This window comes from Octodon degus, unplaced genomic scaffold (genome assembly GCF_000260255.1).
Source record: "Octodon degus isolate 3935 unplaced genomic scaffold, OctDeg1.0 scaffold00047, whole genome shotgun sequence".
NCBI lineage: Eukaryota > Metazoa > Chordata > Mammalia > Rodentia > Octodontidae > Octodon > Octodon degus.
The window spans coordinates 5,491,081-5,506,692 of NW_004524623.1; the positions used below are offsets into that span (position 1 = coordinate 5,491,081).

Here is a 15,612-nt window from a genome sequence, read left to right on the forward strand (position 1 = left end):
TTTTTTTTTTTTTTTTTTTGCGGTATCAGGGATCGAACTCAGGACCTTGTACTTGTCAGGCAAACACTTATTCCACTGAGCTGTCTTCCTGGCCGAAAAGTTCTTGTACTATCACAAAACCAGTCGGTGGTGACAAGAATGCTGGTACCCAGGTGGTGAAGCTTCAAACAGTTCCTAGATACTACCCTACCGAAGATGTGCCCTGAAAGCTGTTGAGCCATGGCAACAAACCAGTCAGCATGTGAGGAAACTTCCAAGATAGCATCACTCCCAGCACTGTTGTGATTATCCTCACCAGGCGTTGTAGAGGCAAGAGAGTGGTATTCCTACAGGAGTTGGCCAGGGGTTTGCTACTTGTGACTGGGCCTGTTAGCTTTAATCATGTTTCTCTATGAAGAACACTCTAGAAATTTGTCATTGCCACCTCAACAAAGCTTGGTATCAGCAAAATGAAAATCCCTAGACACCTCAAGCAGAAGCTGCAGAAACCTTGACACCAGGAGGGTGAGATCTTCAACACCAAGAAAGACAGATACTATAGTTCAGAGCAGGGCAAGGTGGCTCAGAAAGTGGTGGACTCATGGATTTTAGGAAAAATCAAAGCCGTTCCTCAGCTCCCAGGCAGTCTGTGGTCCATTTTTGCTCTGACAGAAGGAATTTATCCTCATAAATTATTGTTCTAAATTTCGTACTAAGAACTTAATTACTGATACATTAAGAAAAAACATAGTAAATTTGTGTGTCTTATTAGCAGTCTGAAAAAAGTGGAAGAACTTTTTCATATGATATTTTAAATTACAGTAAAGACACATTGCCTTTAATCCCTTTCAGAATACTCTGACTTGCTTTGAACACAGTTATCTCATTGTTTTTGCCACTCGAAAGCCTTTCTGAATGTCCCCAAGTTTAGCTTTAAGAGGTGTAATGCTTCTGCCAAGTGCTATTTAACAGAATGGCAGGTTGGTGAAAACATTACAGTATATCCTTATCCACCTTATTCCCCATATCTGGTATGGTGCAACTTCTGGCTCTTCCCCAAAGTCAGAATATTTCAGATTGTTTTAGGACATTGAGACAGTCATGACAACACAACTAAACACATAGAAGAGGACTGCACAGCTGTCTCAGACAGTGGCAAGACTGATGGGATTACAAGTATTTAAGGGTGGTGGTGGGGCTTTTCGAGGGAGATAGTGAGAACATGTTTTATTGTGTAGTACATTTTAAAACTTTAAACATTCGTGGGCTTTTTAATCATACCGTGTAAGATTCAAAAACTGTTATTAAACTATTTCAATGAGGGTAAATGTAGAAATTGTACTGTCAAGATTGGTTTAGGAAACAGGCTAGATCTAGCTGTATTGTCCATACTTTTATTAAGGGAGGAGAGGTTGTCAGTTGAAGAGAATGAAAGTATTAATGTAGTCATTCTCTGTACACCTCTGTGCCAAAGGGCTTCATCTTTTTCCTTTGTGTAATGAAATTTTTAGGAGGGAGAATAGTATTAGTAACCTTGAACCTTAATCTAGTACCAGTGTACATACTATGAGTCTTGGAAGGAAACAGAGGCACAAACAGGAGTAGGGAGCTAGACAGGCCAAGAGGTCATTCATATTAAGTTCATTTCTTTTCAACCCCCTTTTAGGATCTGGATGATGGTGTAAGTGAACATTCAGGTGATTGGTTGGATCAGGATTCAGTTTCTGATCAATTCAGCGTAGAATTTGAAGTTGAGTCTCTCGATTCAGAAGATTATAGTCTTAGTGAAGAAGGACAAGAACTCTCAGATGAAGATGATGAGGTAATTTTTTCCTTTAATTAGATTAGAAAGTTAAGTACTTTTTATGTTCGTTGATTTGATGAGATTGAAACTAACGCATAGATTTTTTTCTTGAAATTCTCACCTCTTGATTTTTCAAACTAGATTGAAAATTGGGTTTTTCAAACTGATTTGTGGATTTGAGGCTTTCATAGTTCTTACTGTCTGATTTATTTTTATATTACTAATGTCAAGGACGTGATAGTCCTTAATATACCATATAATCTGTTTTTAAAATAATTCATTTCTGGGGCCAGGGAGATGGCTCAGTGGAATAAGCGCTTCCTTGGAAAGTGCAAGGGCCTGAGTTCAATCCCTGGTTCTGCCCCCCTTCCCCCCAGCAAAAAAAAATTCAACTCAGTTCCCCTCTTCAATTTTAATTTGCTTTTTGTAAGAGTAAAACACAAATTTAATAGGCCAGGTGTGATGGTACCTACCTGTGATACCAGCATTTGGGATTACACTGCTGAGGCAGGAGAATTGTTACGAGTTTGAGACCAGCCTGGGCTACAGAGTGAGCTCAAGGCCAGCCTGAGCTGTGTGGCAAGATCCTGTCTCAAGGCCAAAAAAACAAAAAAGTTTTAAGTATTACCACCATATCTGTTCCCTGGAAGTGACTAGGTCAATATCTTTTGCTGTTTCTCCATTATTTATTATTAATATATTTACAAATACACTTACCTTGAATATTTTACTTTTAATATCTTATCCATTGACTTTTGCCTCAGTTTTTCTCCCTTTACATTCTCTTCAGTTTTACCCTTATCTGGATTTCTCATATGTAGTAGTGGCACATGTTACCTGTTTAAAACTTAGCACTAAGAAACTGCCATTGTTGAAGAAAATAGGTGGTGAATTGATGTTGATGAATTTGTTTTGTTAGGTATATCGAGTTACTGTGTTTAAGACAGGGGAAAGTGATACAGATTCATTTGAAGAAGATCCTGAAATTTCCTTAGCTGTAAGTATATATCTTTTTTTTAAAGGAATTAAAGTCAAAATTAGAGAAATATATCTGATCTACCTCCTAAATTAAGTTTTTCCCCTTGGTACCAGCAGCTGAACCCAGGGCTTTACACCAGGATGTGCCAGACCCTTCTTGTTCACTAAAGGCCCTGGAGGGGCGATCTTCCTGCCTCAGGCTCTTCTGAGCTTGGTGTAGAGGTTTTATAAAACCCCAAGGTGTTTATAAAGTGAAAACTTTTATCGTCTGGTTGATTTAAGTGTATGTTATTTGGTGTGAAATCTATTGCTGCATTTTTTTTTTTTTCCAATTCGAACAGATAAATTTATTTAAAAAAATACAGTATGCTGCTGTTCTCTTAAAACAATTTTTAGGGCTGGTGAGATGGCTCAGTGGTCTAAAGCACCTACTTAAAACAGGCTTGGCAAAGCACAGGGACCGCGGTTCAATCCCCCAGCACCACATGCCAGCCAGCCCCGCCCCCTGGTGGGCTGAGCTGGCCACACACACACACACACACACACACACACACACACATAAATAATTAAAAAAAATTTTTAGATGTGTTATTTTAAATTTTTTTTTTCTTTTTTTTTTTTTTTTGTGGAACCGGGGATTGAACTCAGGCCCTTGCTCTTGCCAGGGAAGCATTTATTCTACTGAGCCATCTCCCTGGCCCCAATTGGTACATTTTAGATATACATGACAATCACATTCCTCATAGAGAATTTGTACCTGTACCTGATACATTTTTCCTCCCATTGCCCTACCTTCTGTCTAACTCCTCCTCCCTTTCCCATTTACAGAGCTTTGTTTCCATGTTTTCCTTTTTTTTGTTTTGTTTTTAATTTTAAACTTCTCTTCCTTTTCCCCTTTCCTCTCTTGTTCTCTTCCCCATTTCAACATTTTTCTCTTATATCAAAATACATTTTGGTCCTTATTTACACTTTCAGTTTGTCACACCAGAGAAATAATGCAGTATTCACATGTGTGTGTCTGATTTATTTCACTTAGAGTCTCAAGGTGATCCATTTTCCTTGAAATGTCTCAAGCATGTCCTTCTTTATGTCAGAGCAGTAGTCCACAGTATTAAAACAAACAAACAAAAAAAATCACATTTTTATCCACTTAACCAATTGAGGGACACTTGAGTTGTTTCCAAGATTTGGCTATTACCAGCTGTGCCACTGTAGACATGGGTGTACCTGTGTCACTATGGTATGATGCTGTTAATTGCTTTGGGAAGATACCTAGGATATTTTATTTTAAAAAGAAAAAAAATTTCAGGGGCCGGGAAGATGGCTCAATAGAATAAGTGCTTCCCTGCAAGGGCAAGGGACTGAGTTCAATCCCCGGTTCCACAAAAAAAAAAAAAGAAAAAAATTCAGAATAAAATAATAGAGTAACAATAATACATTATGTACTGTTATCTTCAGAGTAGTTACTCAAGGTACACAATATAGGCATGAGGTATTGTCTAAAAAATATTAGCTCAAGAAAGGCTGTATTAGTTTCATGTAGGGAATTTAAACTTCATTGTTTTTGGCTCTTTGGACTTCCTTTTGTGTTGCAAGACTGTTGTCTTTGGTTTTAGGAGATAGTGGACAGTGAAAAAGAATCACTGTGGGAGAGTAGCCCCTGCCCTTGTTGCTACTGCGTTGTATCAGTTGGCAGGCACTCTAAAAATGATTACATGAATAATGGCATAATAGGAAGTTTGTCTTACTGCAGGCTTCCTATGTAAAGTCCTCTCAAGTAAGATCCATGCTTCATTTCAGAAAGAAAAAGTTATACCTAAGGGTGTGTTCAGCAAAGAAGTGGGGATTTGAGGGAGTTTGTCATCCCAGTCGCATGTTAGAGAAGTTGGATAAGGACACCCTGAGCAGTTACAGAAGAGAGGAAGAAAAAATAGATAGAGAAGTACAGGGTATACATTTTGGATTGGGACCGAGGAGGGTAGGTTTTGGCTGGAAGTAAGAATTGTTTTGCCATTTCCTTTATGGATAGAGTTAGAAAACACTTGATTGAATCATAATTTTAAAGCCCTAATTTTTAAGGTGTCTTGATGAAGACTTTGGGAGAAGAGGCAGGTTGCATTAGCTTGAGTGGGTAGAATCTAGGCTCAGTGTCTAGGATTGAGCCCTTAACAACATTGGATGTAGACCTCAGTACAGAGGAAAAGATGCCATAGCACTTGCATTAACTAATGGTATCAGCTGTGTGTGTGTTTAGAGATAACTTCTTAGGTACACCATCAATAGCACAACAAGTATAGTTTTAGTTTTAGAATTTTTCAGCATGGTAAGGATAAAAACAAAACTACTTAGAGTCATGTACTTGAATGAGTCACTGTTGTATGTTAATTTTTTTCTTCCCAATCCAGTGTTGATTTTTTTTTAATTAAATATTTTAAGATTTGTTATATTTTGAGGGTGTACAATATAGTATTTTTTTTCGTTTGGGGGATTCATTCTGGGCCTATAGTCAAATAAGTGAATATTCATTATCTCAGTTACCTTTTATATGGGAGTCTACTCTTGGTAAACTTACAATATTCAATATTAAGTTTTCACGTTGTACATGGTGATTGTTTTATGTAAAATGAGATGTTGACAGTTGATCTATGTGGTGCATTATACCTCAGACATGCTAAAATTGCTAACACTGCTCTGATTAGTAATTAAAGAGTAATGGAAACTGTCTTACTTCATTGAAGGACTATTGGAAGTGTACTTCATGCCATGAAATGAATCCTCCCCTTCCGTCACACTGCAACAGATGTTGGGCCCTTCGTGAGAATTGGCTTCCTGAAGATAAAGGGAAGGATAAAGGAGAGGTCTCTGAAAAAGCCCAGTTAAAAAACTCAACACAGGCAGATGAAGGTTTGGATGTACCTGATGGTAGAAAGACTTTGGCAAATGATTCCAGAGAGTCATTTGTTGAAGAAAGTAATGATAAATGCACACAAACCTCCCTGTCACAAGAAGGTGAGGACTACTCTCAGCCATCAACTTCTGGTAGCATTATTAATAGCAGCCAAGAAGATGTTAAAGAGTTTGAGAAGGAAGAAACACAAGACAAAGAAGAAAGTGTGGAATCTGGTTTTCCCCTTAATGCCATTGAACCTTGTGTGATTTGTCAAGGTAGACCTAAAAATGGTTGCATTGTCCATGGCAAAACAGGACATCTTATGTCGTGTTTCACATGTGCAAAGAAGCTGAAGAAGAGAAATAAGCCCTGCCCAGTGTGCAGACAACCAATTCAAATGATTGTGCTAACTTATTTCAACTAGCTGACATCCATAAAAGTATATATTTTTAACTTTATATAAGCCTAAAAATTTAGACAACACAGATTTTATAAACATCAAAGCAAGAAATATGAGGACATTGAAATGTAACTTAATTAAGCACCTTTTGTGTGAAAAGGAAAAGTATGGAAAGCTTTTAACATTCAAGATGTAGATGCTCTGAAACACCAATCCTTAGTTTCTCTCCTCCTTCAGAAATTCTTATTTATATTTGGTGCTATGTTATGTAGGTAAAAGTGTACCACTTATACTAATTAATAAGAATCTTCAGTGAAATAGTGAAAATAACCAGAATTGCTAATAATAATTGAGATTATAAATGACAGCATATGTAGTACATGTTATTCAACATTGAGCTTTGCAAATTAGATCTCATTTTACATGCTTGTGGGTTATTGATGTAGTCTTGTCTAAATTTTTAGGTTTAGTGTATGGTATTTATTGCTTTATAAATAAACGATGTATTGAAAATTTAAGAATTGTTTCAAAAATATGATTATTGGATCTTAAAATTTTTTCATAATCTTCTTGGTTAATCGGAGGCTCAGATCTTAATTCTTTTGGAGTGACCATGCCGGCTTATCTTGGTAATACACATATCACTGCTCAGTGTCATGCTGTTTGGTAGGAAATGCTTTTCACTTGGCCTCCAGATGAACTGGCTTACGTGGTTTTTCAGTGATAACAGTGAGTGGTCTGATCTTATTTTATTTTAATTTTTTTTTTGGCAGAATCGGGGATTGAAGTCAGGCCCTTGCGCTTGCCAGGGAAGTGCTTATTTCACTGAGCCATCTGCCCAGGGCCTCTGATCCTGTTTTAATTGTCTGTTTACTTCTCTGGTCAGTTTGAAATGGTCCCACAAAGCCAGAAACTTTTTGATTGTGTTGCATATATGTAGGTATTCAGTAAGAATTTATTAAATAAGTCAAAGCCTTGGGACTTGATTCTTTTTTTTTATTGATTTATTTTTTTAAATTTTATTTATGTGTGTGTGTGTGTGTGTGTGTGTGTGTGGCCAGCTTAGCCCACCAGGGGGCGGGGCTGGCTGGCATGTGGTGCTGGGGGATTGAACCGTGGTCCCTGTGCTTTGCTTAGCTTGTTCTAGGTAGGTGCTTTAGACCACTGAGCCATCTCACCAGCCCTGGGACTTGATTCTTGAAGCTAGCTTTAACACATTCATGATGGTGCCATAATTCGTATGTCTTGCTGCTGAGTGCCACTTATTACTGGTGGTACATGAATGACTGTCCCATTTGGTGACTTGGGACTTTTTGTTAATTTTGTTAGTAAAAAGACTAATAAAAATTGTATCTGTTTCTATTACCAGTGGTACAGGCTGCCCAGTGGGCAGTCATGCCTGTACTAGCAGTGATTCAAGCCAGCAGAAATGTGTTGAAGAGCTTGTGGATGTCAAAGCCAGAGGTTTAGCCTTTAACATCATTTAGCTTAGATTTTGAAAATATCTAGTGTTTTAAAGATAGTAATGTCTTAGTCTGTAAGCTTGTGGTAGTAACTACAAGTAGTCATAGCATCACATTATGAAAAGTTACAGTGTACCTTGTCATAGAATGGTGAATTGAGTATGGCATATTTATAAACTTTTTCTTTTAAACTTAAACTAATTGATAAGGGTAGTGGGTTTATGTCACTGGGAGAATATCTTCAGTGTATGTGAAGTCTTGAGTTGATCCCTTGGACTACAAAAAACCAGACTTTGGTACCAGGAACCCACTTAACCTTGTGCTTGCTGGGCAGGTGCTGTGCTGCTGAGCTATATCCCTAACCCCTCCAAAGCCAAACTCTTAAGAAAACCTCTCACAAGTTTATATTATTTGTGATCGTGTATCTTACCATTTGATTAGCTTTCTGTTGTACATAATAGGAATTTGTGTGTGTGTATGTGTTGTTGGGAATTGAACTCAAGGCACTTGAGATATGGCCTTATACCTAAAGGAATTTTTACCGTTCACAAATAATGTCTTGGAAAAGATACATATCTTAAAGCCATCTGTATATAGGTGTTCAGAAGTGTTGATTATGTCAACGAATTACAAAGTAGACTGATAACAGCTGAACTTGTGAAAAGCAGCATCAAGAGCATACAATAAGCAGATAAGACTATCCATGGGTTTAATATTTTCTCACAGGTAATGTAGCTGAAATATATTTAAGTATGGGAGTAATATTTTGGGTAAAGGAGCCATAATTGGCAATTTTCAGGAAATAGATGATACAGAAACAGTTGTTTCGTGTTTTGATTTTTAAGGTACTCTTACGATTTTTTAAAGTTTTTTCTCATCTTTGTTTCAATCTCACATTTTCACTGCCTTCAAAATATGACTACTACTTAGATGTCCTGCCAGTAGTTTAAAATCAACTTATTTGGGGGAGGGGGCAGGGGGGCTGGAGTTTTTTTCTTTTTTTGAGATGGGGACCTGCTGTTTGTCTCAGGCTGGCCTCAAACTCCTGGCAGTGCTCCTACATCTGCCTTCCAAGTTCTGGGATTATAGGTGTGTGCTCACATCTGACCCTAAAAGTCAACTTTTCATGGTATGTTTTATCTTCCAAATTCCCAAACCTAACCATTGAAACTTTGTTATTTTGTATGAATTTCATTTGTAAGGGTTGCATTTTAATACTTGTGTGGATGTTAATTTTTGGCTCAGAGCTCACCAGGACTTTGCTTATTACAGCTCCCTGAACTAATTTCAGTGCTTTGTTTTTTGGTTGTCTCTTGTTTCGCTATCTTCTGCCCTCCAGAAACTGTTCCTCCTCTGTGATGCTTGTGTGCCATGCTGATCTGCCTTGGAGTTAACCAGTGATGGACTGAAACCTCTGCGAACTGTGAGCTATATAAGCTGCAACTTTTTACCTTTGGATGTTGGGTATTTTGTCTCCGCAATGAGAAAGTAACTAGGACAGCTTTTCTTTTTTCTGTCTTGACTTTTTTTTTTTTTTGTCTTTTTGAGACAGGGTCTCTCACTATGTAGTTCAGGCTGGCCTTGAGCTCACTTTGTAGCCCCCTCTGGTATTGAACTTCAGTGATTCTCCTGCCTTAGACTCCCAAGTGCTGGAATTACAAGCATGTGCCACCATGCTCAGCAGTGTCTTTTTAAAAAAATTTTTTTGTGGGGCTGGTGAGATGGCTCAGTGGTCACCTACTTAGAACAAGCATAGCAAAGCACAGGGACCACGGTTCAATCCCCCAGCACCACATGCCAGCCAGCCCCGCCACCTGGTGGGCTGAGCTGGCCACACACACACACACACACACAAATAAAATTTAAAAAAAAAATTTTTTTTTTTATTTAGTATAGAGTCTACAGGGTCTCTCTATATAGATCTGGACTCGTAGTGATTCTCCTGTATTCAGCCTTCCAAGTTGCAGGGATTATAGACATGCTACCATGCCCAGACTCAATCAGTGTCTCAGTGCGCCCCAGGGGGTGGGGCCGGCATGGCACACTGAGGATTGAACCTAGCCACTGTGCTCTGCCTAAGCAGGTGCTTTAGTCTGCTGAGCTATCTGGCTGGCCCTCAGCAATGTTGTAAGGTTTTAAATTTTTAGTTTATTTTACAATTTTATTTTGGCTTTGGGAAAGGCAGATTTTTTTTTAAAGAGCTGCACATTTTGGTAAGACTTCGTCATTACCAAAATGTAGATTTTCTTTATTTTCAGACAGAGATGCGCTGTGTTGCATAGGTTGGCCTCAAACCTGAGATACTCCTAGTCAGCCCACCCTTAACTGGGATTGTAGGCATGTACCATTGTGCCCAGATAAAAAGGTGAATTTTAAACAAAAGTTTGAAGTCCAGGTTCATATCTTTCAGCTCATTTAATAGCTGCAGATTTGTTTATTTTTGAGACAGGGTTTCATTATGTAGTTCAGGCAGAGCATAAACTCATTGTATAGCCCAGGCTGGTCTCAAACTCATGGTGAGCCTCCTCCTGCTTCAGCCTTCTTAGTGGTAGGATAATAGGTCTGCACTTCACTCCCAGCTGCAAATTTAAATATTGAAGTCTAGCCAAAGTATGTCAAGGAAGTTCTGCCTAAGGGTAATGAATTCTCTTAAAAATAGAAAAATTATTCCGGTTTATTTGCTACATTGAGAAATTTAGATATTTCTCTCTTTCTAGAAATTCAATTTAGCCATTTTTTTCCTTCAGCCATGTCTTAAGTAGAAACACTGTTCAAGTTTAGGAAAATAAATTTGCCCTTGACTCTGACCTCTGTCCTGACTTTAAAGTTTATATTAGCATGCTGGATTTGCCTTGGTGAGGTTATGGTTGTTAAACTGTCCAGTTCCCGTGAGATGCAAATTCTATTTACAGCCAGCTCTGTGTTCTAGAAGTCCTTGAAATTTGGTAAAACTTGTTATTTAGAACAAAAAATATATCAACATTTTCCAAGATACGTTTGGAAAGCTAGGGATGTTAGTTTAAGAGATAGTAGTTGGCTAAATTGTTTAAGAAAATGGGCCCATAGCTAAGTATACTTGTGAGAAATCTGTTTCTCAGAATTTTTAGTGTATTAACGTGGATTGTGAATTTTCCTTTTTCTTTTTTCCTTGTCATGTTGGGGATTGAACCTAAGCCTTGAACATACTAGGCAAGTGCTCTTCCCCTGAACTGTATCATCAGCCTCCATTGTTTGAACCAGAAAGCACTTTTTTTTTTTAAATGTATTTAGTACAGGGCCTACAGGGTCTCACTACTCAGATCAGACTCGTAATGATCCTGTTTTCATCCTTCCAAGGCTTGGGATTATAGTGGTGCACCATCACGCCCAGTCTCAATCGCCATCTCATTGTGCCCCGGGGCAGGGCTGGCACTGTACACTGAGGATCGAACCCCAGTCCTTGCATATGAAAGTACATTTCTTACCCATCACTGTGTCCATGGGATACCCTGTGCCATGATACAAACCAATTTGAAATATATAATGTGAATAACAAAATGTTCTGAAGTACTATTAGACCTTTGATGAGGCATTATTAATGCCTTATAAAATGTTGCTAAATTTGGTCTTCCCTAGGATTTGTCTTTTTCAGACAGGATCTTGCTATGCAGTTCAGGCTGGCCTTGAGCTCACTTCAAAGCCCAGGCTGGTCTTGAACTTCAACACTCACTTTGTAGGCTAGGGAACTTGCAGTGGTCCTCCTTCCTCAGCCTCCTGAGTGCTGGGATTGCAGGCGTGTACCACCACGCCCAGCTTCCCTAAGATTTGGTCCCAAATAGTTTTCACTAGTATGTGGACTTTGTTACATTCACACATAGAAACATTGTTTTCAAGGTAATGGAAAGAAATAACATTCACTGTATGAATATTTTTTATTGATAATCAAAAGTATAGATTTACTAAACTCAGAGGTAGTCATGGCTCCTCCCCAATAAACTTTAGTCTTAAGACAGTTCATTTTAGTAAGTTTTCATTATTAGTATAAAAGAAAGTCACTGAGAATACTTGTAAAATCAGCTACGTAACCTCTATAAATGGCTCTAAAATGATAACATGGTATGTGAATAATACAGTATTTACTTATCAGTGATATAAAGTCTGTAACAAACAGACTTCTACTTTAGATATTAGGAACTCTGTGCTCTTTACCTAATCTGGGCATTGTTATCTTCCTTTTCTGCCACCCGAAGTCAGGAAGATATAAGTGATCTGTTATAAAATAAACAACTATATTTATTACTGTATAAAATAAGAACTAATCTTAATAAATAACATCCTTTTGCAGTAAGACAATATGCCATTCCTATTTTACTGGATTCCCTAGAAGATATTTCTAATCCAGCATCAGATATGTATACTTTCTATATATACATGTAAATTACACCATTTTTAAAAACATTACAAATGCAAATTTGCTTTTGAAACAAAATACAACATTGATTTCTTAGACTTTCAGAAATGTTGAGGCTTTTTAAACATTTCTGATACAATTAGCAGCTTCTCAATGTGGTAAGTTAAGCACCAAAATGAACACTGACACTTGTATAGAGTTAACATTTCTCTAAAATTCTTCACACATTTAAATTCAGGTTAGTATTATTCACGATATGAGTAGGTACACAAGCTGTCACTTCATTAAAGCTTCCTTAAATATTGATCAGTCTTGGTAACCAAAGTTTGTTTTTAGCTCAATTTTGTTTATATAACTGAGACAGAACAATAAGCCTTCAATAAGGTGTAATTTCATCTTCAAAATATTAATCTGAATGTTATCATTCCTTCCATTAGAAAAGCACCAAAAAAATGGTCTATTTTGCTATTTCTAATGGGGACTATGGGTGTCCTTCATTTTACAGATAAGGAAAGTAAATGTGTAGTGGATTTGAATCCAGGGTTCCTGCCATCTAATTACTCCTGCTTTTTTTTCTTAAACTTGAAAACTTTTATAATGTTGGTTTCTCTGTAAAAAGGATTATATAGTGGTACCTCAGTTAACAAATACTTTTTTTTTTTGTGAAACTGGGGATTAAACACAGGCCCTTGCACTTGCCAGGGAAGCACATATTCTACTGAGCCATCTCCCCGGTCCCCAACAAATACTTTTTTAAAAAAAATATTTATTTATTTATTGCGTGTGTGTGTGTGGGTGTGTGTGTGTGGCCAGCTCAGCCCACCAGGGGGGCGGGGCTGGCTGGCATGTGGTGCTGGGGATTGAACCGCGGTTCCTGTGTTTTTGCTTAGCTTAGCTTGTACTAAGTAGGTGCTTTAGACCACTGAGCCATCTCACCAGCCCCCCAACAAATACTTTTGATTGAGAACAATTTGGTCTGCAAACAAAAGGGTTTACAAAAATTTTGTTTTTGTTTGTGAACTACAACGGGTGACAAACATGATCACAGCCATCCTTGCCCACACAGATGCAAATTTGACCATCTTTTCCAAAATTATGAAACTAAGTTCATGAACTGAGGTACCATTGTATTTGAATTTAGATCCTGAAGGGTATAACCATCAGTCTAAGGGGTACAGAAGAGTGGGAAAGATGTTAGGCAGGGAAATTTGGGATTTGCTTTGACCATAGAATTTGGTGTGTTTTGTATGTGTGTACATGTGCGTGCCTGCCCTGGAGAGTGTGCCCAGGGCTTCAAACATACTAAGTATGTTCCGCCACCAAGCCATACTTTCAGTCTTGTTTGCCTTTAAATGATTGTAAGGTTTTTTTTTTTTTTTTTGCAGAACCAGGGATTGAACTCAGGCCCTTGTGGAAGCGCTTATTCCACTGAGCCATCTTCCCAGCCCCTTAAGTTTTATTTTTATGTAAATTTCTGATTTTGAAAACACTTTCAGTAACAAATTTACATTAGGCTCATGAACCAATTCAAATTTCAGTTCATGTATCTTTTTACAAATTGCTGTCTTAGAAGTTAGAACTGTGAGTGCCAAATAGAAAAATTGTTCAGGCAGTGCTGGTGAATCTATAGCATGTGTTCTCTAGCAGGCTGTTTATTATCATTGAGAGCCCTGAAAGTTTTGCCATCATTGGTTGTGGGCTTCCTGGCAAATCAAATTTAGTCTTGCATACTTTTATATTTAATATACCAAGATAATTTTCTGCATTACATTAACATATATTTTCAATTATATAATGAATTACTGCTTATTTAAAATGGTCAAGAGATTCAAGATTTTACCAGATTTTATAAGTAATTTAAAAAGACTACAAATACTATTGATACCCACATATATGATTTGTGTATGTAGAGTAAGTTTGGCATTGAAATCGTTCTTAAAAATTATATCTTCTTTGTGGGTTCTTAGACTGTTGCCATGTGCCAAGATCAGTGCAATTTAGGGATTTGGGATCTGCCTCTAAGAACTGCCATTGCTTTTTCTCTTTGGTCTTTTCCCCCACTGTCATTCTTAGACACAATAGTTAAGATAGGTTAATTTTCATAGAGCATGGTTGTTTCGTGTGAGTACTGATGGTAAAACACTTGTTTTCTGATTAAAAAAAAAAAAAGTAGTGTGCTATTACTGGGTTAACACTACTACAAACCTTATGACAAATGGAAGTAACAGCATTGCATTTGAAACTTTTATGTATGGAAACATGCTTCTGTCAGTGAGCAGCGGATTGCTGGAACATAAAACCTGCTTTCATAAAAAGAGACTCAAAGTCCTGCCATTTCTGAAAGGGTCTAGGAGTAGCAGGTTGGCCTCTGAACTCTTGGTTCGTGCTAGACTCTGAGGAAATAAAAATGAATTTTTCAAACAAGTAGTTCCTGGCTTCAAAGAGGTCAGACTATACTGGAGAAACACATGTGAAGTAGGCAGTTACACTACAGTGTTGCAAATCTAGTAAGAAAGATGATCAGTTTATCCTCAAGAGAAAAAAGGGCTTTGAAGGCAAGATTGCCAGGGAGGAAGTGGAATGGAGTTGAATGGGATGATGGTGGGTAAAGGTGTCCTGCTGGAGTTGATACCTACAGTTTTAATTTAAGTAGAAGAATGTAGTGAATCCTAATGTCATTCCAGATGCTTGGAACACAAAAAGCATGTCATGTGTTTAGGTAATAGGAAATAGAAGCAATTGGTTGTTGAGTTTTAAGTAGCCCTACGGGTGTGTGAAGGATGGAGATGGCTGAGAGCAAGAGAACAGTTAAAGTGTTGTGGTGCAGGTGAAATCAGAGGGCTTACGTTGCAGTTAGTGCTCACTGGCATGGAAAGGAGAGGGGAGAATTTGTAGAACTAATCCCATGAAAGAGGAAGTATTGAGGGTGATTCTCAGATTTCTAGCATGGTGCTACCAGTAACTGAGAACACAACACTAAAGCAGCTCCTGAGGGAAAATCAAGTTCATTTGCAATGTGATGAGTGTGAAGTACTTGTGGGTCACTCTCAGGCAGGTGTATCTGTTGGGGCAGTGAGACAGAAGTCTGAGGTTAAGGCAAGAAGATAGAGTGCTCTCTTTTAGGCTGGAGTTTCTCTTCAAACAGGATAGTGGCATCCAACTGCAGTAAGACAAGGGCTTTGGCAGTGGAGGAAGACAGATTTCCCATTTCCCTAATTGACTGTTGTAGACAAAACCTTGTTATCCCATCAGGACCATATTGTCTTGGGCCGCTGAGACCTGTTTGCCTGTTTTCTCTCATATTTTCTTAAAAAATATTAATAAAACTATTCTTAAGTCCTATGATCATTTCTTTCTGGAAAACGCATTATGGGGCTGGAGATATATAGCTCAGTAGCACAAGCATCTGCCTGGCAAATGCAAGGACCTGAGTTCCACTCCCAGTATCAAAAAACAAAACAAAACAACCAAAAAAACCCCCCCTAATTATATGCAACACTATTTCTTTGCAGATAGTACTCATGTCAGGTCTTGAACATAGCAGGTGATCAATAAATGTTCGTCTTTGTTACTTATACTCAGCTGGCTTTTTGTATGTAAAATTCGTTTGTTTTGTTTTTTATTTTTTGAAGGAGTACTGGGTTTTCAATCCATGAAGCTAGAGTCCAACTTTTTTTTTTTTTAATTTTGAGACAATTTTTTTTTTTT

At 37.8% G+C, this 15,612-nt stretch overlaps 1 protein-coding gene across 2 annotated transcripts in view; it reads left to right on the top strand.

Moving 5' to 3' along the window:
- Nucleotides 1–6,443, top strand: part of Mdm2 (MDM2 proto-oncogene) — a 24,528-nt gene extending 18,085 nt beyond the window's left edge. For both annotated transcript variants that reach the window (XM_023716303.1, XM_023716302.1), the window contains exons 10-12: nt 1,646–1,801; nt 2,703–2,780; nt 5,500–6,443. In XM_023716303.1, coding sequence (XP_023572071.1) covers nt 1,646–1,801; nt 2,703–2,780; nt 5,500–6,075 — 810 coding nt within the window. In that variant the 3' untranslated portion in view covers nt 6,076–6,443. The remainder of the gene's footprint in view (nt 1–1,645; nt 1,802–2,702; nt 2,781–5,499) is intronic.
- Nucleotides 6,444–15,612: the final 9,169 nt, after the last annotated feature.